The sequence below is a fragment of the Amblyomma maculatum genome, chromosome 1 (assembly GCF_055883805.1).
Source record: "Amblyomma maculatum isolate TAMU_Amacu chromosome 1, ASM5588380v1, whole genome shotgun sequence".
In the NCBI taxonomy this organism is placed as follows: Eukaryota; Metazoa; Arthropoda; class Arachnida; order Ixodida; family Ixodidae; genus Amblyomma; species Amblyomma maculatum.
Window position 1 is genome coordinate 245,775,207 of NC_139344.1, and position 24,979 is coordinate 245,800,185.

Here is a 24,979-nt window from a genome sequence, read left to right on the forward strand (position 1 = left end):
AACCTTGAAAACTGCTGTATACTTTCTGCCGAAGCATTTAAATGTGAAGAGTGATCTCAGTGCTCTTTGCTCCACGTATGTTTTGATGCACCTACTAATTCATGGCATTTTTATTGCAACTGCAGCTGTCATGGCTTTGTTTTCTGTGCATGCATGTTTCGTTCTGTGGCAGGCACTTCAAATCTTTTCCATGCCTCGGCTGTGATCATTGAGATGATTAGCCCACTTAAACAGCGCTACTGTTAGTGCTGTCTGCGACATGTATTTTTTTTTTGTGATTTGTTGCTGTATTTTATTGGTTGATGCAATAAACCATGGATATGAAAACCATAATTGTTCACTTGGTTGCGAACTCGGCACGACTGCCCCGTTGCACCAGTGTTTCTGGACCGCACCTTACTGTGCTGAGGGACAAAGTAAATGGCCAAAGTACTTGCATGGCTTGCTGTGCGGTGGGTGAATCGCAGTCAGAACTGTTATGTTTAGGCACACTGTCCGTTTCAGCAGCAGGCCACTTGCCGGGCACACTGGCAGAGTTTACTTGCAATTCATAACAGCTCAGGTGGTCCGGACAGGGTTCTCCTATGAAACGCTATATTCGTGATTGATGCATCATATCATTGTGCCTTTTTTAACGGCTAGAGAAAAAAAAAAACAAAACAGCTTGAACACTTAGACAAGTCGCCGATGTTATCTTAGCCTCCGAGATACGAAGTTTCTAAGTTCGGCCTGACTGTCGCAGCATGCCACGGGGCGGCTCAAAACAAGATAAACACTACGCGAACTGCCTCGTGAGGTCGGCGGTCAACGCCCCGCTGTCGTAAAGCGCGGCCACCACCGTCATATTGCTGGTGTTTCTGCCCTGGACGGGGAAGAGGTTTGAAGGAGGCATCTTTATACAACCGTACAAAAGCGCTCTGTGCCAGGATTTGCTACCTGCCCAAGTGTTGCTATGTTCTCGAAAACCTATCAACACTTCATCGGACACCAAAGTGGTGAAAGATAAGGAAATCATTACAAAAGAGACTATAATCATCATCAATATCAAGGGCCTCACCGATTGGTGATCGATTGCGTAAATGTGAGATTTGTAACCTTCATTATGAGTCTTCGTTATTTGCTTGGCGGTGTCCTGAATCCTACATTGAGTCTTTTTTTTTTCTTGTGTCTACAAGGACTTTCATGATGTGTCATCCATGGTAGCGCCATTTCTATAGTGGACAATAAGCATGTGTTGAAAGCCATGCACGGCTGATCGCAGCAAGTCTCTGTGTCTAACACTGTTTTCGTCTCTATTTTGTCACCTACGTTGCCATGCAGTGCCCTCCTTTCTTACTATTCACCATAACCTTTAATTTACCCCGGTCTGTCTTTCCTTATAATGCCGTCATTAAATGTATGAAATCGGTTCTTAAAGTGAAATCAACCGCTTCAAAACCTGGTGCATGTTCGCAGATTTATGGCCGTAATCAACTTGCTGTATTGGACAACCAGCATTTTCATGCTATGTTTTTGCCGCGCTTCTGCAAAAAGTCATTACCGTTTCACAATACACGCTTATTCAGTTCCGACCATCTGTTCATATGCCTCATAAACCAATATATATATATATATATATATATATATATATATATATATATATGTATATATATATATATATATATATATATATATATATTCTTTTTTTTTACGAGCTCCTGGGATGACCCAGGCAACGCAATCGCAAGGTTCCCGTCAAGTCTATGCCTTATTCAATTTTACAAGCCAACTGTTCCAGGCGCTTCTTTTTAAATCAGTTGTCGATTCATTCATTAATTTTGCTGGCTAACTACTGTTGTTTTCCTAGCTTATCAAATGCACAGATAGTCTGGAACAAAGTAAGTGTTCAAACCTCTGACGTCCTACAAGCTTCCTTCCCTCCCCGGTCACTTTTGCTCGTACGCAAACTTATACGCACCGCGATGAGGTATGCGGGTCTGGTTCTCGGATAGCTAAAAAGAAATCGTTCGTTTTTGTTCCATACAAAATGCACAAACAATTATACGATATTATGTGAAAAACCTGCCTCAGCTATATTTGTGATGCATTTCGGTCCTATATCGATCCCGTTGCGTATTTGAACTATATTATTTTACCACCGTTTTTTTTTTTTCCTTTTTTTTTTTTTTTTTACGTTGCTGCGTAGGCTTCTGCGTGGAATCTGAAGGGCGGGAGGGAAAAGTAGAGAGGGTGGTGGAGGCATTATGGAGGTTGAAGGTGGATGGCTGGTGATGGATGAAGCTGCGTTATGAAGGAGGAAGTAGATGTGGGCAAAGGAGGGTGGGTAGCGGGTGGAGGCCTACTAGAGGATTGCGGTGGCGTTACGCAACAGACGGGCAAATTTTACCAAGTTAGGGTAGTAATGCGTTAAAAAAAGGAAACAAGGGTAAATTGACATAATTTCGGAGAGTTGAGCGTTATATTCTAACGTCGGTGAGCGTTCAGTGGGTGGCTTGAAGTAGTTACGATTCCTCCGTTCTCGTTTAATAAAATTAAATTGTTTAATAAGAATCCGTATCACTTTTGAAAACAAGGCAAGACGATCTCAACAAACGTACATTGTTCTATAGGTCTGAGCGGAGGCACTTAGCTAAATACCTTGCGTTTATGACACATTACTAACTCTTAAACTTCATTTTTTTTTTTTTTTAGGAAACGATTATTTAAAGTTCCTTGATGTACAGCTATTAGATACCAATGTCCAAGACATCAGCGTACTACAGACTGTACTAGCTTGAGTTAAATTGCTATTCGTTTCGATACATTATGATGATCGTCACCATATTACTAAAGATAAAAGCATGTGCATACCGTTCTTTGCGAGGTGTCTGGCCGTGCCATTTTCTATTTTGGATCGATTTGGCCCTCTGGCACTGCTTAGTTGACGAAGGCGCGGCTTTCAAGCGTTGGTGGAAAGCGACTGGATCACTCGACCATTAGCTACTGCATCTCAGCGTTGACTGCATGACGTAACCAGTGGTTAGCCGATGTATGCGGCGATAGTGGCGACGGCTATCGCCTACGGCGGGAACCGCAGTCTCATGATTTATGTGGCTGGGTTCTCGCTGTTCTAGTCTGATACTGCTGTCATGCTGGCCCAACCAATGTCAGATGGGCCACAAGGAGCGAAATAGGAAATGGAACACTAGAAATTACTGCCCCTGGTCCAGTTAAAAGGAAGACTGTTAAATAGACGAAAAACGAGGAAAGGGAGGCGTCGTTGGGCCTTCATCTGCTAGTCCTTCGACTGTTTGACTAGGTCCTTCGTAATCAAAGGAAAGAAAATCTGAGCGTTAAGCTAATGAATGAACCAGGGCCCTGTCAAGCCGTCTCTCTGGCGCACAACTCGAGCCCATGTTCAATCTTATTATTTTTTTTATTTATTGATCAAGCACTGTATTGAAACGGCACGCCCATAAGCAGAATACGCCGGCTTCTCCAACGTCAGATCCTCGTCAAACTTTGCCACAGCGTTGCGTCTTCTTGGTACTATTGCCCGCAGTGGTGGTTATCTTAACTTCCCTCTCCTACTTCTTATCTTAGGCGCCTCTATTTATGCGAGCCGTTGTGCCGGTCTGTATCACTCCTGTCTTCCTACGGTGCCCTTCGGCTGAGACACAATGGCCTACGGAGGTGAGTGCTGAAACTTCTCATTCTGAGCGCTTGCGTGTGCAGTCACATGAGTTTCACGCTGATTTCTTTTCTTTTTTTTTTCATACTAGTAACAGCCGGAATAGATGAAAAATGAAAGGATTCAGCTTTGCAGGTTACGAAATTGGACGTGCGATGTCAGCGGACAGTAATGAACACCAAGTAGTCTGATTATTTCGAATCCCGCCACTGTAGCGTCCATTTGCCCCCATGTGTAGCTGCAAGACGTGGCATTACCTACCATGCCGCATAATGCCGATATTTAGAGTGTAAGGCACGCCAAAGGCACCTCGACGGCAGAAATAATATTCTAGTTCACTGTAGCAGAACGAAGGTCGGTGGGAAGGGATCATGTATGCTTAGTTTTAACTTCTAGAGGCTGGCTTGTGGGGCAGCAAAATCTCATTCCTACATTAGTTTGAAATTCTGCATTTCCCCTTAACGTGTGTCCGAATAATACGACTCGAGTCTCGAGTGTAACCTGTATTCCCTCTACCTAAACGGCAGACAGCTTTTGTTGTGCTATCACAGCACCAGCGTCCCCTTTTATCTGCGCTCAGCAACCGAGTTGTCTCGACTACAGCACTGAGTTCACCGCAGACACCATCAACTGCAACCTTACAAGCGTATGTTCTCACACGCTGCCAGTCAAGCAACGAAACTGACGAAAAGCTCTATCGCAAGCCTCTGTGCGCGCTCTTGAAAGCAAGGGGTGGAATGCTGAGTGAAATGAAGAGTGGCCGCATCGGCAATTCTTATCACTATTCGTTTGTGTAGATTTCCCAGCCGGTATCGGCTGAGTGATATCGCCCTTGGCTACTGAGCCAATCCTCACCTTGACTCCACATCAGCGTATTCTCCGGTCACGTCGGCTCCGAAGTGCGTGGCCGGCGTTGCTCAGTGCGATAAAGCACTTTATCCTGAACAAGCTTCTGCGGGACTTTTTCTTTCCAGTCCTCTTTCTATTCTTCCAACATTTATGGCGAAATCCAATCGGTGACTAGGGAGTCTAGGGACCACGCCTTCTCGACCCAGTCAAAACTTAGTAGCTAAATAGCCCATTGAAGCGCCACTTCGGTTTCGTGGAGGAAGGAAACTTGTTCTGGGTCGCTCATTGTAATTCGCCATTAGTGTGGCTTTGTTCTTGTTCCACCTACCACTCTGCTCAATACCTTTTATTTCCGCCGGCGGCAGTTTTCGAGGCGGCATTGTTGGAATAAACCACTATTACTATGTTCCCGTCTACTCGCTTATCCTATGTTTGTTGTGCTGTGTATATTAAAAAAAAAATTACTTTAGGCAACTACGATCACGTGGCGAGTAGCGAAATGAAATTGTTTCCATAAGAAAATAATTTAGGTTGCAAAAACAATTTTGTTCCGCACTCAAAACAGGGCGAATGCTACTCGGTTATTAGTAGCTGTGCTGTCCAAATTGTGTGCTCGCTATGGGCACGCCTACGCTTTAATATACTGTGCTAAATCAAATAGTGGTGAATAGCAGCACGACTATTAGGAAACAAACAAGAACGCTTTCTTACCACAGTGAACTTCACGGCACAGTTTTTCCACGGCACAGCCTTTGTCCACGCTGAATTTTGAGCCAAGTCCGACGGAAACTTGTACACTTGCGTTTTGGATCCATTGGCATAGTTAGAGCGACAGTTTAACGCACAACACAGCCCAGACATTGTAGATACCTTGCTCGCAAGCACCTATGCAGCACGGATAGGCACTATAGCACGGATTTGGAACACAGCAAACACAGGCTGAAAACACGCACACTCAGGCCGAGTCGTTCTTGCGTACGCTTGCGCTCGGCGCTGCCGATCTATCCCCAGATCTCCCTGTCGTGACGTAGGACTAGTGGAAAGGGGGGCTTGCGCTGTTCTTCTCTAGGTGGTGTTGGCTGTACACGTGGCATTCACACGCTGTTATCGCGGCACTCAAATGCAGTGCTTCCGCTGTGACCTGCGATGACGCGAGGGTGAGGGCATGAAAGTGGACGTTAACAGTGCATCGTGATGCGAACCGAGTCGGAAGCGAGTAGGCAGTTTCTGCTTCACAAGCACTGGCATACCGCGGACAGCAATGACTGACTATTACTCTCGCAAGTTTTCCAATTGCAATCGACTAGCAGTCCATGACACCGCACTGCCCTCTGAATTGTCATGGTATAGCTTTTGTTGAAAGCGATGCCAGTTGTGCGTGCGGTGGAATATACCTACATGCCGTTATGAAACTGATAAGCGCCTCTGGAAGCTAAACCACGATGCCCGATAATACAAAGATGTCATCTCAAACCTCATGCTGCTGTAAGTGACGTCATGCTCTCGATAAAAATCGGGAACGCGGCATTGCGCGGCTCTTGCAAGAACGCGCAGCCTACAGCGCCGCCTCTTAGTGCCGTTGCACTTTGAACACATGCGGCTATAGCTGTTTTTGCTAGCATGCGCACTCCGCGCAAGCTCCATTTTTATGGGTTCGTTTGACTGTGTAATAGAGCCACACTCGTTGGCAATAGATATATGACGTGGGGCGATAGAGTGGTGTGAGATAAAAGGTGCACTCACAGGACTGCCGAGCGGTGTGCATGCCCTGTAAGAATGAATTGAGTAGCTGCGCCGAACTGTCAAACTTCTCGGTTTTATTTTTGATCATTATGTAGAACTAGCCGAAAAAGGAAATGTGCCCAGATTTTTTTTTTTTTTTCTCGCGACGGTCGGCTAAAAACATTCACGTAGGCGATGCATGGTAGAAGAACAAATGGTAGCGTAACTCCCATAGAAGCCTGCGTGTCGACTCTGAGCGAGGCTTTAGTTTCCCAGTGCCCCCTGCGAACTGTGAGGCACAACAAACACGTGACGTTACTTGTGACGTCACAGTGACGTACTTTTGGCGGGGAATTTGTCTTTTTACTTATGAACGAAAAACAAGGCCAACAACGACGGAGGCAGAACGATGCTCGGATAAGGCAGAAAAATGGACACCGTAACTGTTCAGTCAACTTTACTTGACATGGATTTCTACTGTAAAGTTTTACGTTAACTGAAATGTTACGGCATCTTTAACCACCTTATCATAGCATCGTTCTGCCTCCGTCGTCGTTAGCCTAGTCTTTCGTCGCGCGTCATGTAAACGCATTCTGGGGCTTATTTCTTCGGGCACGTTTGTGAACAAGGGCCTTCAAGTGAATTCGGCAAGCACATGGATAGAACCACATGGCTTGAGGCATTTCACTAAGGGCATAAATGAGTGAAGCTGCGCTGCACAGAAAGCCAGGCTTTATTAATTCACGATTACTTACATAGACGCTTCACGACAATGAAATCTAAGTGTAGGAGAGCGACCACCGCTCATTCGTCACGGTATTCATAAACTCCTCGTGATAACAAAATGACCTGAGCGTAGGTCTCCAAACGAGACGCGGTGAGATTATAAAAGGGTAAAAGATCTTGCTAACAAACAAAGTATACATATCAGCGTCAAAGAACAACAAAAACAAACGAACGGAATAACTAACGCTAGCACTAGAACGCTAACCTGTAAGAGCTTAGGTAAGCAATTCAAATTGGGATTGCTAGTATTTAGAAGTTAATGCGTCTGAGAAGTGAAAATATCTACGATATAGCTTCGCTCCAATAAATCTTGCCCTGTTCATGATTCTCATATTTTACTCGCGCTTCATTTGCCACTGAAAGGAGTCAATGTGAGGTTACAAATTTACAACTTAAGCATTTAACATGTTCATGAGAAAGATCCCATTGACAATAGGAACATCACTGTAATAACAGCTAAAGCACGTTCAGCGAACGTTGGTGCGGTAATACGACGCAGTAAGCAAAACACGCAGCAAGGGGAGCGGAACGGAAGGCTTTGAGCAATGCGACACGCTTCTTGGGGGCAATAAAATCTCACCTTCACCGCTCAATTAAAACATGCAGCGATACGCCGCTCATGCAGACGTGTATCCGTAAAACAAGCCACCACTTTTGCGACGTGCCTGGGAGGCCGAGCCGAGCCGCCGAGCTGTGACGCAGCATTGTCCCATCGTCCGGAAATGCGCACATGCAGCGGCAATCAGTTTCTCATCGAGCACAGACAGTCTTCGCCTTGCAGCAAAGCTCTACCAAAACCAGCAGAATGAAATACTGACTGTTTGTTACAGATAACCCACTCTGTACGCAGCACGCAACGATGAACGTTGAACCGGGGCCGACGACGCACCCATTCTGCGGATGAAAAAAGCTTTGGTCTGAACAGTCTGAACCATATCTGAGCTTTGGGCAACTACGCAGCAGATAATAAGTGGCCGAGAGAGGCCGTTAGAAACAAGTTAAAATATTATTAAAAACGTGACACGTTTTTTCTTACGTAAGAAACAAAAACGGCATTCATTCCTGAGCGCGAATATTATGTTTACTTTCTAGTTCTTAGGAGTTCTGGCAGATCTTATTTTCTGTGCGCTAGTAATTTGCCTCACAGTTCGCAGGAGCCCTCATCATCGAGTTGATGCCGCTGGCAGTAGGCAGCTGCACGCGTTTTCTTCCGAGTTGCGCGACCAGTTGTACATTGACCTTGGGCGATGCCGTCAAATCTCGGTACGTTCTCCTTGGCGGCTAGAGAGAGCCACCAGATTATCGCTCTCGACACGCACGCCATCGTAGCCCTTCATGTATTCATCTTTGTTATCAGCTATTGCACAGTATTGCGGACAGCAGGCGGCGCGCGTGCGCTGGCTGGGAGTGAATCCACTGGTCTAACAGCCGCAGCCTCACGAATCACGCACGTGTCATTTAGTCTCAGTGCCCGAGGCTGCACTCTTGCGCAGATCGACATGCATTTTCACATTCATGAATAGCATTAGTGAACAAAGTATAGTATCAGAATCTCACCACGAAAATAAAGCGAGCATTGAGGGCGGATGACGGCTGTTGTCCAAAGCATTTGTCTTGCGTCCCTTTATCCGCGAGTTCTTAAGTTCCGTATAGGGGTGATGACAGTTCGCCCCAATTCCGCGCTTTCTCTTCGATTAAAACAGTATCGCGAAACTCTAAAGTTCACAAAAAGTCAAGTCGAACTCGGTGCGAGTATTTCCACGTTCGCTCGTTTTTATGAACGTGGCCACACCTTGCAGCGCATACCTACCGGCCCGTGTGCGAGTGGGTCATATGCTTCGAGAACCGTATCCCCTACAACGCGGTACCCGGCGGTGAGGACAGTGGCGAGACCATCTACATCGGCCGCGCCGTGCACAACGGCGAAGTGGTACCAGGCAAGGTGGTGCCTTCGCACAGCTGCTGTTACGTGGCCTACGATGGAGCCGAGCACAGCCACAAGGAGTACCAGGTGCGCGGACAACCATGCGTCCAGTCCAGTTTCTCCGAACTATTCTGGTCTCTAAATAACAGCTCACGAGGAACGTTTTCAAGTTCCATGACTCTTCTACATAACAGACACAGCAACTGAACACATTTCTTTTCATTTACAGACACTGCAGCCCACGAGGAATTTTAGCGAAAGGGAATATAAGACAGCATAAAAATTACCCCCAGGCAACAGAACTAAGTGAACAAAAAATACACTGCCAGAGCTTTCTTCTGGTGATGGGATGGGAACACACTCTTCCGAGAGTTTGGATTTCCACGAGTACAACAGCTCTACTACGCGGCTTCGAAGTGAGCCTGTTGGGCGCTTTCGCCATTGACTGAGATTGGACGTATCTATTTACCCGATCGCGCAAAGATTTTAGATAAGTGGCATGCTACACACAGTTAAACAAAATGAATAAAGAGGTGCAGTGAGATAGTCTGCCCTGATTATATAATGTTGGCCAAAAAATTGCGGAAACATTTGCATCTGCTACCCCTAGGGTGAGTGATCAACGCTAGCCAGCTCACGAAATAATTAACACGGATAAGGCCACGCATGACCGCCACGAACACTCAACTGCCATTGAATAAACACACGTGGTTGCAGTATCGTGTGAATTATTGGGAGTATTTGCGGCTGATGGCAAGCGTTAGCGCCTCCGGTTCAAATTTGGTTGCCCCAAGTTGGCCTTGGCGGCGGGATAGAGTCAGGGAATGGGCAGTGGGGTGTCCGAGCCGTCAGCTTTGTTCATAATATACGAGTTTGTGAAATGCAGCTGAGCTGGAAATCTTAGGGCAAGATGATTAAGATGGAAGACGATAACACTGGGCAGCCTTGATAATACAAACTAAAAAAGGGCCAAAAACTGGCTTCATTGAATGGATGTCCGATCGGGGTCTATTTATACAAGTCATGTTGACGGGGCTAAATCGTCATAAATATGAATACACCTGTAGTTAAGGATAACGAGGGGCCACTCGTTTGATGTACTGATATGCAGGGTTGTTCGATTGTAATTGCACAAAATAGGTCGTTTATTGCAGGTAAGAATTGTAAAGTGTTTTGAAGACAAACTTTGCTTATAAGATCATTTTTCACTGTGCGCTCTGTCGCAGGCTCTGATATCGGAGGGCACCCCGTTTGCCTGGGTGCCGGCCTCTGACGGCGTACTTCCCTCGGGTGCCGTCCAGGGCGGCATCAGTGCCTCCGGCGAGCCTCTCTACATTGGCCGCACCTACCACGAAGGCACGCTGACCATCGGCAAGATACAGCCCTCCCGCCGCTGCCTCTCCATTCCGTACGGAGGCGAGGAGCACTGCTACTCTGACTACGAGGTGCTGGTCGTCCAGACGGTCAATTTTTGATTCCACCCCACTCTCGCTTAACAGCCACGACCACACACTGACGCGTCGTGAGAGTTGTTGCTACTCCTGTCCACGGCTAAACCTGGAACTTTGTGATCTCGTTTTACATTCCCGTGACAATAAAGCATACTGAGACGGTGTCTTTTTTATTTGACCTGAAAGAAAATAATTAGCTCTTGGGCACACGAGGAACAAATACTCTTACGGACAACTTCCGCGACTCTTATATTTAAGAAGCGCAGATGGTACTCGTAAGTGACAACGTCACAGTAGGGGAATTCATCTGGCTTCCTACTTTGGTAACTGCTAAGGGGTTGTGTTGTCGCGCAGCGAAAGCTGAGTGGATGTGACAGTCAATCAGGTAGGTGCTTTGGAAGAGTCTGGCACTCGACAAAGAATTGGACAGTGTCAGGCTGCATTTCAGACTTCATTTTGGAACGGTATACGTACGTACATCTCTGGAATTTCCAGAAACATTTTTCGGCCGGCAAGGGCAGCTGCATATATGATGGGGATGTTGCTGGAGCTGCTCGAGAGAAATAGTGTCCCAGGCATAAGCTTTAGCTTCTTTTCACGATTACGTCCCGTTTAATAGCACAAAATATTTGTGCTCTTTGGTATTAACAATAATTTCGCTTCACCGCCATCAAGACAGCTTTTTCTGCTCTAAATATAGAACCCGAAACTCGCCTCCCTCCTGACATTTGCAAAATCGAATTAGAATTTAACGTTTTTTAACCATTTATTACTATCAGCATACATTAAGTCCACAGAGGCTTTTCTGCTGTTTCGTTTATTGGTGATTATACTTTACAATACCTGCTTCCAACTTTCTTTTCATGCTTATCACAGATATAGCAAATATCACCGCGGGGTTGAAAAAGAGGCCTGTCTCATAAGTTGCTTAGATTTCTTGTCCACGCATCGTGGACTTCGTTGCTCCGGGTAATCTGCCTATCTTATCGGGCCAAGGGTTTCCCCTGACGTCATCTGCAAGGGGCGCTAGAAGCGCTAGCAAATGCCGCGGCATCCGCCATGTTCGTGAATGGTAGATCCGGTAGAGCGCTTAATTGCAACACCGCAGCCGGCCATGGCTTGCTAATATCTGTGATGTAAAACCCGTGACTGCCCTTCTCGTCTCATCACAGACAATTTCCATGCTTTCCTCAGAAACGCGTGACTGAGTGGGTATACGTCCGTGGACTGCGTGAATCAGAAAAGAATGGATGAGTTAAAGAGGTTCGACTCTGAAAACGGCGACTTCGTGCCAGTACAGAATGAAATGCGGCGTACGGCACCACTGCCGCGCGTCTAATTAACCGATATTCAGGCTTCTCTTGTGCAAAGCCTAATTTTTGTGACAGACAACGCAATTAAACAGTACAAATACATAAAAGCGTGCAGTTCTTTTCTTTTCTTTTTTTTTTTTTTTTTTTTGCGTGCGGACTTCCCGAGAGCCACACGTGAGAATTTCTAACTTTTCAGCAATCATAAGGACCTTCAAACACCAATTAGGTTTCACTATGTCGATCCCAGATATATCGAACTTGAAGAGGATCGAAAAATAGTTCAATATATCGATAATTCTATATATAAAATACGCCAGAGACGAGCTACTCTCACACAGAAGCGTTTGTATGGTGCGCCCAAGCTAGCGTACCGCTTCCCGTAGCGTTGTGCTGCACGTCGGCGTACGAGAAGCCCACAGCTCGCCTCGGCAGTGGCGAACCGCGTGGGCGTACCCTAAAGCCCCTGTAGCGTACCCGCGCGCCGAGTGTCACCTCGTACCAGTCTCCAAAAAGAGAGCGCACCCTCACGTGCCATATGGGAGAATAGAATGACAATTTTCGCGCACCTAGCGCCGAGAGCTGAACAGCACGTGGGCCGTTGAGGTTGGGGCTCATGTCAAAGCTGCTGCGGAAAGTGCTTTTGTAGACGCCACCGTTAATCGTAAGAAGAGTAATTCTTTTACGGGCACACTATAACCACTATTCTACCTCAGTTAAAATCGAGTACAGGTGATTTCTCCCTTCCCGTCAGCAGCGAAGCAGGCCACGCGACAAACAACGCAGACCTTGGTTAGCTTCACTGCATAAAAGCCGATGCATTGAACTCTGGCTTTTTCGCATGGCAGCAGTGTCGCGTTGAAAACAAGCACAGCAAACAGAAGGCCACTTTGAAGCGCACTCGGCGTTTTTCTCATCAAGCGGTTTCACAATGTTAGCGCCTTCAGGAGGAGCCCGAGGTTGAGCAGTTGACCCTGCACCGCGCTTGCAAAATGATCGTAAGGGCGCCATTAGGACAAGCCCACCTCTCAGGGGCGTGGCCCGGTTTGAGGTTTGATATCACGAATATTCCGCTGGGTGGTAGCTCGATATATGCGAGTGCGAGTCCTACACTTTTGCACAAGATTTTCAAGGGGATATTCTTGGAAATCGATGTAAGATATCATTCGATATATCTGTATTCGATATATCCGGGATTGACTGTAAAACACGCACACAATCATCGGCGTGAGTAGCCGTCGTATCGGGAACCCGGACCATTGCTTAGCTGGGCGTATTTACGGCCGTCTCTAAACGATTTGTGCCATTTGAGCAGCCGCTGTCAGCACACTGCATCCTTGCCTTGATCATGACCAGTGACTCGGTAGGCGACTTCCCGTCACCACGTATCGTTGTTCGTACGTTCGCTCCAGATTCATTGACGCATCTATGAAACAGGGGTACACCCACTCCTTTTAGTCTATTCGAAGCCGATGTCGAGATGTCGCGATCGAGATCAAGGAAAAAGGAGGTACCGCCCCCTGTGGCATGCCACTAGTGCCCATGTGGATGGGGTTGGAACACGTGTCGCCCACTCAGATTAGCAGTTGGCGATCTTGCAGCAATTCCCTGGTGCGGTAATAGGTGCGGGGCTTGCACTGCTTGCTGTTGAGGTTGTCCTAGATTCACAGCGCCTTACGTTATCATATTCCCACTTTAAGTCTGCACCAGAATGGAGCGGGAACATCGTTTACGGTCGGAGTCGACGACCACATGTCTGTTTGCAGGATGACATCTTGGGTTAATAATTTTCTTTCGAAGCAGAACATACGCTGGGCCAGGCGGTTGTTCTTGTCTGTGTAACGGGAGAAGTGGAGTTGTACCGCTTTCTTCACGAGTTTAAGCGCGCATGATATGGGGGAATACGCTCTGATTAGCAATGTAAATTTCCCTTCAGGGTTTCGGAATGAAGGTCAGGTCTACTATCTTTTATTATTGCAGTGAGAAGCACCAACACCTGTTTATAATTGTGTGAGATTCTGGGGTGTTCCATTGTTGAGGACTGCGACGAGGCCTACGGAGACCATGTGGCTTGGGGCAGTGCGCCCAGTCGCCTGGCCTGTAGAGTGTCATTAATGCGGCTTGTGTTTCATTGATGTCAAAGTCGCGGTCGAGATATGTGTTGTAGTGGCCTCCGTAATCTGTAGGGCAATCAACTAGCCTTGCGAGGGGCGGGGGTAGGCGTCGTCAAGGGTGTCGATTAAATTTTCGTCCGTCCTTTGGAAGGATTTGAGGACCTTTCTGAGCTTATGTTGCTGCTCTCGTCGGAATTTTGAGAGGGTCTATTAGGAATTTGAAGAGGTTCGGATACAGGTTGATCTGGTTCCAAGGCTTCACATGAGCTGGTTGTGCTCCTAAACCAGTTGCTTGAAGCTAGTGCCTAAGCATAGTCTGTCACTTTTTGTGTGTGTGCTTTTTTTTTTTTTTGCTGTTTACGTTCTATGTTTCCTTTAGAGGTGTTGCTTTTTCCACCGCCAATTGATGCTTCGGCTGGTGTCTCGGAGATGGAGAAGGTTATTATCTGTGCGTGGAGTGCCCGACGATGTTTGCAATGTGTGGGTGAATTTTCTCCTGTCTGGTGCTGGTGAGCGGCCTGCGGGACCATGTTTTGAAGTTTTCAAATTTTACGTTCAGGGTCTGGGTCTCCGCTGCACGGAACTGCGCACAATAAATGGTGCGTGCTTGCTGCCGGCGAGTGTGGTGCTTGATAGAGGCGAGGCTAACGTTGAGTAGGTAATAATCGCTTCCCAGAGTTTCCTCCGTATTGTGCCACGGTGGCAGATGATGCGTGGGCTTTTCATTTTTGCAGCGGGAAGTCATTACACGAAGACCCGACATTTTAGAACTAAAATTATACGAAAGTTTTTTTTACGGCTTTTTACTTAATTTTCACAGTTTTGATCTCGATATTATGCCTCTCTGTTCTTCGAATATGCCTCATAATAAGACCCATTGTGCGATACTTTCTGTTGCATATGACCAGTTATTTCCCTTCAAAAATGCCAAGAAAAACTGTCACTTCTACCTCAAACTGACATGATTTATCAGAAAAAGAAGACGAAAATTTTCGTAATAAAAAATATTCGACGAAAAAAAGAAACGGAAGCTGCGACTTAAAATAAGCAAAATATATATATATATATATATATATATATATATATATATATATATATATATATATATATATATATATATATATATATATATATATATATATATATATATATATATATATATATATATGCCGCTAACTTCTATGACACAGAAACTTTGCCTTTGTCTTTGTCGACATTGGCTCTGCCATGCGCCGGCAATAAGTGTGACCACAAAAATTGTCAGGAGCTGAATTTCATGCAGCACGAAGTGCAGGCATGAAATTCAGCTCCTGACAATCTAGCAATCGATTCCTAAAGGATCCAAGCGTCGTGGACCGTCATTTTCAATTACATTTTATCGAGCCAGCAGGCGAAGAGCCTTGATTCTGAGAAATACCACGAATTACTAAAAAATAAGTTAATTTGGCGTTCCCACCGCTGCGTGGTCAATGAAATGACTGAAATCTACATTATACTCAAGCAAGAAAACAAACAAGTCAAAGCAGGTGAATAGATTTTAATTGCATTTCCCTGCTTTCAAAAACAATTTTACGCTTTTGGCCGAATATCCGACGTGCCGAATAGCTTTTAGATTTTGTACACTGGCTTCCTAAACCAGGTTACTGCCGATAAGCTAGAATCGCTCTGCCTCAATTTTGAAAGGCGCCTTTGATTAGTTACTTCTTTGTAGCTTTACGCTTTCCTCGGGTGCTGGCATGAGACTTGGAACGTCCCCGTGTCTTCCTCCCCTTCTTCGGGGCGCTGCTTTGGGAGGACTCACTGGTGGAATGGTGACGGCGCTTTGCTCCGTGCTTGCGCCCACCGGAGCGCCTTGACGATGGAGAACGGGACCTACGGTGCCTCGTCCCAGCCCGTTTTCCTGCTCGAGTGCCGCGGGAGGAACTGGATCCCGATCGACGATGAGAACGGGAGCGCCTCCTCCTGCCACCGCTGCTTCGGGATCTTTTGCGGCTTCTCGCCGAGTGTTTCCTGTCTCCAGCAGGTTCCCGCGACATGCTGCGTGGTCGACGGCGGCTCCCACTTCGCCGGCCAGTTTTAACGGTTGTAACCGAAGATGGACTTGAAGAGATGCTTGGGGGATGCGCCTTTCGACGGCCAGCGCTGGCCTTCTTTTCAGGGGGCGACTGCTCTAACTGGTTGCTGTATGGTGAGTCAGCTGCCTTTTTCGTCAAACGGCCCTCGGCAACACGGCCTACCATCTTAAATGGTGACTTGTGTTTAGGCTCAGCATTTGCTTCCTCGGTAGTTTTCTTCGCTCGACCCAGTGTAGGCCTGCCAACGAAGGTCGTTGCTGTATCAGCGGGCGAGTCGACCCCGACGGGGGCTGTCTTGGCCGCATTGCGTGCTCGCCTTTGCTTGGGCTCCCTGGTGTCGCTTGCCGCCGGACTCCGACTCCGCTTCTCGGCTTTCTGTGAACTTTTGCGGGCGTCGCTGTCCATGCTGTCGTCAGGTGAACCTCTACCGGTGAAGTGGGCTCCAAGCGGTCTGTTCGGTCGAAGCTTAAGCCAGTCAGGTCGCGATGTCTGCTCAGCAATTCCCGGAAAGCCTTTTACTCGAGTGCGTCTCAGAGGGGCTTCCCAACGGAGGACAGCCGTGGCCACTGGAGGTCTTTACGGCGGGCCCCAGGCTCCTCAGTCATGATGAGGCGCTCCCTCGTTGATGCATACCGGGGATCGGCAAATCTCTTGGCCAGCCGACGCCAGACGCCAGGGAAGAGGGGCGGACCGGTAAACGCCCGGCGGAGCGTTCCAGATGATGTCGGGCAGGGTTCTGCTGCGCGTGGTAGCACGCGGGAGCTGCTGCCTTTCTCGTGCTCTTCGTCTTCTTCTAGCCCTTGTGCTATGGCGTCTGGAAATGGCTAGATTACCGAAACAATCAAAATGCTGATATCAGCATGCTTAACCAAGCGCTTTCCACATCCCGAAACAAACTAATGCTGAATAAAAGCACCAAGTTCCGACAGTCCCCCGAAAAAAAAAATAGCTGAAAATTTATTTTCACCTGCGGATTTGAGAGAAAAAGGTGCCTTGGAAGAGACCCAGTACAAACAACGCAAATGCAGCTTGTGTGCTTTGGCGTACCCTGGCCATTCCCTTACCGTGCGTATGAGCCATTACGACTGATATCATCATCATCATCATTATCATCATCATCATCAACATCATCATCTTCTTCTTCTTCCTCCTCCTCTTCTTCTTTTCTTCTTCTTCTTGTTCTGGGCACACAAAACTTTCCTGCTGGTTATACGCCACTTACGCGAGGAGCTATACCGGTTTCCTGTACAGGACAAGTCCTTTTCTTATCGACCTAAATGCCATTTCACGAGTTTTTTTCGTCAGTTAATTATCCACTGACTGCACCATTCATTTCATCCAGCTCTGATGCCGCGTTTGTTGCTTGTTGATTTGATATGCTGTTCTACAGAACAAAATAACTGATACTTCTTTTCATGTAAGTCGTGAACAAAAGTGACATCTATACAACACTCAGCCGGTGGCGGAGCTCGAAAAAGCTGCATCCCAACTTTATCTAGCAACATCTATCTAAGATCGAGACAATAGTGGCGGTGCCCCTTTTTATCCACGTGCATGTGCAGATGTCGCTGTCGCTAGACGAGCACTGTCACCGGCTGAGTGTTGTATACCACATTTGCTCACAACTGTACGTAGAGCATTAACAGTTGTCGGGAACTTCAAGCGGACAGCGTGTAGCAGGTTTATTGTGCAGTGCAGAGAGGGAGCAGTGTCCCCCATTTGCTGTACAACACAAACAGAATAGGGCACAAAAAAGGCTGCAAGCAATCGTACTGCAGAAGTTTTAGTTGTTAATTACAAACTGCCAGCATAGATGTCGTTAAGGCTTTCCGTACCTCTTTTTAGAGGAGGTGTTTGAAGTTGTTGAGAAGACGGCATGGGCATCGAATTTTGACCATCATATGAGAGTTCTATATGGGTGACACACACACACACACACACACACACACACACACACACACACACACACACACACACACACACACACACACACACACACACACACACACACACACACACACACACACACACACACACACACACACACACACACACACACACACACACACACGCACGCACGCACGCACGCACGCACGCACGCACACACACACACACACACACACACACACACACACACACACGCACACACGCACGCACGCACGCACGCACACACACACACACGCACGCACGCACACACACACACACACACACACACACACACACACACACACACACACACACACACACACACACACACACACACACACACACACACACACACACACACACACACACACGCGCGCGCGCGCGCGCACGATGCTTGTGCGAATGAGACATCATTGCACGCACATGCATGCTTTCCGGTGTCCTAGCTATTTACACAAGCGTTAAAGAATAAACTATTTGAGAAGTAGGCCAAGGAAACCAGTTGCATGTAGCTGCCAACTGTTACTTGCAACGCAGGCAATATTTTTCCTTGCAATTATTATATAGAGTAAATTTTCCTGGATCATCATATATTGAATTCAAACTACAAATGAGATTTGGAAAATTGGGGAGCACCGTCATAAATTACCCTTCCGTTATCCGCAATAAGGAAAACCCCACGCTATTACATATATATATATATATATATATATATATATATATATATATATATATATATATATATATATGTAATAGCGCATTCGCATAACTATGAAAATGACGCTCTCAACCATGGAGTCATGCCACAAACGTAAGGCTCTTGCCGCGAGCGATACACAAACGGAAGACATACACGCACAGATCGCGCGCGCCTCGAAGCCCAGGGAGTCTTCTTTCAAGGCCGTATCCAGTCACTGGAGGAGCATATTGAGAACTCCTTTCGCACCCTCAGCTCTCAGTTTGCTTTACAGCTAGGATCTCTTGGTAAGGCAATCGATTCCCTCTGCAAACATGAAGGCATTACTCCACTCCCGGTTCAGACGCCAAATCTCTCAGCGACCTCCCCTCCCAACCTAATCATGGCGGCTCGCTCGGGTAATCCTACCACCTGTTAATGGAATTGCAGGGGTTCGCGCGCAAGAGTGCGTTTCTTTAGCAGTCTTTACCGCGAGCGACTCCCATGAAATCTTTGCCCTTCAAGAAGCAGCGAAACACGCGAAATTGGCTGGATATCGGGCTTACACATCCGGAAGAGCAAACGCCCAGATGGCTACTCTGGTTAAGCGAAACCTTACGGCTTTCTTGCATAAGCTAGACTCCACTTTCCCAGACCATATCCTTCTCGAAATTCTCCTCCGACCTTCTCGTGCGACCAGGCAATGCCTTTTGGTGCTCAACGTCTAGAGCCAACCCCGATCAAAAAAGGCCGTCTTCGGGCCACTTTTCCTCCGAGTACAGCAGCTAGCGCGAGGGCAGCCTCTAATTATTCTGGGTGATGTCAACGCTCCGCATCAAGCATGGGGTTACCACTACAATACGCACCAAGTCCAAGTGCTTTGGGACGATTGGCACACGCTCCATCTGAACCTCTTAACGGATATCAACCAACCTACTCGGAAAGGAACGGGAGTCTCCCAGAACACCACCCCGGATCTCACCTTTACGGGACCGGGGATCGCAGTTACCTGGTGCAATGCTCGGAAAACATTCGGCAGCGACCACTACGTTCTGGGTATTTTCATGCAGGAGCCTACTCGACAACGTACGCCTCCAGCTAATGTGGTCAACTGGGACTGCTTTCGCGCCAAGCGCGAAGAGCAAGGCTCTTCCCAAGCTATCACAGACATCGCCGCTTGGTCAACCGACATCCTCAAACAAGTTGCAGATGTCACTGCTGAAGTAGCTGTGGAGGACGCCGTACCAAACTTCGACAGATATTATGCCCAGCTGTTGGACCGCAAGCGCAAGCTGGAGGCCCTAATGCAAACTCGCTCGCAAGTGGGATGGGGATTTTCGAAGACGGCTCGCCCGAGTGCATACTAACGTCGAGAATTATGCCGCAGATCTCACACGCCAGAACTGGCACAATATATGTGACCAGACGGATAAGGCTCCTAACACCAGAAGCGCTGGAAACTACTCCGTCACATCCTCAACCCTGAAGGGAGCAAGTTCCAAGTTTGCCAGGAGCTCCAGCGTATCTTCCACCAATTTACTGGCACCTCAGACGCCCTCAAACAAGAGCTAGTAGACACTTACATCCGCCCGGGACCAGTGATATCTCACCCTCCTTATCAGGGGAAGGAAAACGTCCGTTTAGATGCTCCCATCACTTTACCGGAGGTACGAGCCGATCTCAATCGTCTCAAGACAAACTCAGCTGCAGGGCCTGACCGGATATTTAACCGTATGCTTTAGAACCTCAACGACGACTTGGTTGATGCGCTCACAGACTTTCTGAAAAAATGCTGGGAGCGGGGAGCCACCCCGCAAGAGTGGAAATGAGCCAACCTCGTTCTCATTCCCAAGCCGGGCAAACCACCTACTCTCTCGAACCTCCGCCCCATTTCTCTCACGCCCTGCGTAGAAAAACTATTGGAGCATGTAATTCAGACCCGTCTTCTTCGTTACCTAGAAAAAAACATCCCCTATTCCCAGACCCAACGTTTGGTTTTCGACTGCACCTTGCGGCCCCAGACATCATGCATCATGCTCTTGCTCAAGCATCAGAAGTTGACACACAGCACTTTCGACACCAAAGTCATAGTTGGTCTAGACGTCGCTAAGACCTTGAAAATGTACGGCATGAAGCCATTCTGCAGAACCTCCAGACCCTAGGGGTGGAACAATTGACGTATGCATATATACGCGACTTTATCACGAACCGCACGGTGCAATTCGACACCGGTCCAGGAGATTCTTCCACCATCTCTCTTGGGAGCCGGGGTACACCCCAAGGCTCGGTGCTTTCACCACTCCTGTTCATTATTGCGCTGCTTGGCCTACCCAAGCTTTTGGCAGACATTCCCCACTTGCACCACAGTCTCTACGCCGATATCACTCTGTGGACTACACATGGCATGGACGGCCAGATCAAGGAGACTCTGCAGACAGCCATATCGATCGTGTTGGTACCTACCTGGCCACAGTCGGCTTATCCTGCTCGGTCACCAAGTCTGAATACATTATTGTCCCGACCTCGGGTGGACGCTCATTATCACCTCTGGCATCCTTCAATCTGCAAGTAGAGCCCCCCCCCCCCCCCCCCCATACCCCGTACCGACCGAATCCGCATCCTAGGCCTTAATCTACAAGATAACGGAGGTAACGCCCCTACTCTTCAGCGAATAGATCAATCTGTAATCCAGATCAGCCGCCTGCTCAAGAGAGTCGCCAGCAAGCATAAGGGCATGCGCGAATCTAACCTTTTGAGCCTCGTGCAATCCTTCGTTTATACGCGAATTGCCTACGTCGCCCCTTACCTTCGCCTCACGCGAACAGATCGGGAGCGACTGGAGGCATCACTACGCAAGGCATACAATAAGACAGCATTGGGTCTACCCATGTCTACTTCCACCACCAAACTGATGACCCTCGGGATCCCCAACACAGTCGACGAGCTGATTGAAGCGACGTTAACTTCCCAATATGAGTTCCTCTCGCTGACACATGCGGCCGCGCAGTGCTGCGCCAGGTAGGAATCAGGCTCCCCTCTGAGGGCACCTTCTACGTATATGGACCTCACGCCTGAGAAGAGACTCAGTCTTTGTATACCTCCACTTCCCAAACGTATGCATCCAGAGTATCATACAGAGCGCAGAGCCGATCGAGCCTGCTAACTCCAGAAACGCTGTGCCGGTCGACCCGATGTTATGTACGCAGATGCCTCCCACCACCCCCTTCGCCCCGCTATGGTTGAGGTTGCATTGGCCGCGCACAGAAACTGGCATAATTCCTGCAGCGTCCTCAACACTGATACCACCGCGGAAGAGGTTGCCATCGCGTTAGCTCTGCCGACCCCTTCACCAAAGTAGTTAGCGATTCTCAACAAGCAATTCGTAACTTCGATGCAGGTCGTATATCCAGACAGGCAGACACTACCCTCCGATCTCTCCCCGTACCGTCTACACCTCGTCTTCTCATATGGGCCTCAGCCCAAGAGGCGCTCAGCGGGAACGTACAGGCGTATGCTATAGCCCGAGAACTCAACTATCGGGCGGAGCGCCTGCCGCTTGCTCTGACACTCCCCAAGGCAGCCATTCACGCCTTGTTACATACAAGGACATCCTCCAGCATTATCGGCTCGAACGGTGTATACCCCCCTGCACACCGGGAACTATCCCGGCGCGAGGCCGTCCATTGGCGCAAAATACAAACAGGAACCTTTCCAAATCCATGGCTATATAGCAAATATTTACCAAATCTTATTGCACCTCCACATAAACATTGCTCACAACCGGCCACATTCATTCACATGACGTGGACATGTACTCAACACAACGCAGACAATTCAGCTACAGTGGATGCGTGGGAGTCCCTCCTGCGTACCACCGAGCTCGCACAAAAGCGCTAGCTCATTTTGCTCGCATTGGAGGCCGCAGAGTCCCAAGGGATCCCTGCTGACCTCCTCTAAGCAGTGCAATCAGTCTTTCGGCTGGTTTCCCTATTTTTGGGAGTAAATAAAAAGCTTATCATTATCACCATCATACAGTATCTAAAAATTAAATAGTAAGAAAATGCAGTAAACGAAACCACCTGCGGCCGTGGCTCCACGCTTCCGTTCCAGTGGCTGGCCGATATCTAAATTACTGTTTTTGTTTTTATCGCTTTTGCAAAAATTTCCTTTTGTGCTGAAATGTTTTCATCGTATAAGTTTTCTGAAACTGGTAGAAACGAATCGCAGTTTCGTCGCTTAGCTCCGCACCCACGACAAAGCGTGATTCCCCGAGAAGATCTTGCCCAAAGATAAACTTGTGGAGATGTTATTCCGCGCAACGATTTGGCAGGCTGTCATTGCCAGCGTTACAGGCAGCCAGTGTACGAAACTGAGGCAGGCTACGAAATTAAAAAAAAACAAACAAAAAAAACAAACAAAAACAAAACAAAAAAGAAATGGGTCAAACTCCCAATGACAAAAGCGGAAAGGATGCTTTATTACAGAATCAATTAGTACTGAAATATAGGCCCGAGCGTTACCGTCACTGAGACTACTGTCCTGCTACCGCACCTTGCTACAGGTGTTTCGCTGCTTCTACGAGGGAAAAATCCAAAGCAACACGAGTTTTCATTACGTTTTTGCGATCGTATTATCCGGACCCAATTGAAAATACGATTGTATCAGCCGTACGAAAATGTATTGCCCCTATAGGGCAATGCATTGAACTGTACGTGTGATGCAGAAAAACAAATTAAACAAAATCGCGTCAACGAAATTTTACTCTCTCTCTCTCTCTTTGTGCCTGTGAAACCTAGACCTCCTTTCATGAGCATATTGATACACGAACTGAAGTAGATTATGCGCAAGTTTTTTTTTGTTTTTTTTTTAATCGATCCCTCCCTGTGGGAACATCGTTATAAAATTATAACCAGATCAATTTAGGCTTTATGTGTGTTATCAAATGCACCTTTGAGGAGTACAAAAGTATAGAAGAACGAAATTTATTCAGTGCCTAAACAAAATAAGAACAAACTCTTAAGGCCTGTCCTCCACTCAAAAACAGTTCTGGAGTCCCTGCACTCCCGCGAAAGTCATACGGCACGTCCGCATAAAAACCGCGAAGCTATTCCTTTTGCCCCAGCTTTGAGGCGCGAGTCGCACAGCTCGAGGAAAGAGCATCCAGCCACGAGGGGTTAACGTCGTGCTAGTTTCTCAAGCCATGGTAACACCTACACGTCGTACGCTGTAGGGCCGCTCGATCCAAGTATCCAATCTGCTTGATCGGTCGGCGTTCTGTCAACTGCTTGTATGACTACAACTCGTATGAGAGAAGAGAGTATGGACAAGGTAGATATACCTTGATATGGACGCGACACAGCGCTGAAGACCGTCACCAACTTGCCCAACAAACTTGTTTTGTCCAAATCAACTTTGTGCAGCAAAATGCTGGTGGCGCCTTGCTTACGAGTCAATCATGGCAGCAAGTGATCTGGTTGTCTACTAAGGTACAGCGCCGACGACCGAGAAGGCACTCCCATGCAGTGTTGTCAGAACTTCCTGCAAAAAAAAAAGAGATATACTGAACTTTTTTTTTCGTAAAAAGATATTCAGCCCTACAAAAAGACACGGACACTGGAAGAAAACAGAGGACGGGCGCTGACTCCAACTAATTTTATTGAAACAGATTCATCCCACATTTGTACACCAATCAGTGAAAGAGAGCGCATGCGTATAGGAAATTACTTGCCAGATTAAGAAGGGTAGATACATTCTATCGTCTCTTTAATAATCTATAATCAGTGTCTCGTAGGGAGAGTGATGTGCTGATGCACATGTCACCCCTTTCCTTGATAAAAAAACGCTCCTGACAATTCAGGAAGGAGGAAGTAGTTGTTCTGTGTCGGAACGCTACTTATATCTCTGCACTCTTTTTTTTTTTTCGGAATTTGAGCAATATATAGGGAGGTGCCGCTTCCTTTCGCTACGGCAATGGACGAGGAGACCACTGGGCCTCTTTTAGCAACCAGTTGGTCGGCAGCAGTCGCCCAGAGGAGGAGAGTGTATACCATCCAAGTGACTCAGGTAGCCAGGACATTGATGCGTCCTCGGCGCTCAGTGACGGCTCCTCGACCGACGACGACGGGTTCGTACCGGTTGTCACTAAAAAAGCAAAACGCCGACGGCGCCAACAAGCCGCCAAGTCGTCCTCATCGAGCACAGCTACGGTCATCACGGCACAAAATGTACCGGCACATACGGCCTTATTTGTACCGCAAAATGAGACGGAGAACATGCATCTAAAGAGGCAAGCTACCTCCATGTATCTGGAGAGCCTCGTACCGGAGGCCATCAGAGGCGTGAGGATAAATCCTTACTAAAATATCCTTGCCATTGATGTCGCTGAGCGAAGCGCACTCGACAAATTAGCCGCAGTAACCAACCTCGGCACTATCAGCGTTCGTCCTCTTAGTTTCCAAGCCAGCGGGACCACGGCT

The 24,979-nt window shown here is 47.6% G+C and overlaps 1 protein-coding gene and 1 long non-coding RNA gene across 3 annotated transcripts in view; both read left to right on the forward strand.

Moving 5' to 3' along the window:
• Positions 1-24,979, forward strand: part of LOC146206141 (uncharacterized) — a 195,608-nt gene that overhangs the window by 145,771 nt on the left and 24,858 nt on the right. The window lies entirely within an intron of this gene.
• On the forward strand, positions 3,549-10,566 carry LOC146206144 (pfs47 receptor-like). Its single transcript, XM_084590773.1, has 3 exons — positions 3,549-3,672; positions 8,827-9,038; positions 10,178-10,566. Exons 1-3 carry the CDS (start codon positions 3,660-3,662, stop codon positions 10,424-10,426), a joined length of 474 nt encoding a protein of 157 aa, XP_084446899.1. The 5' UTR covers positions 3,549-3,659; the 3' UTR covers positions 10,427-10,566.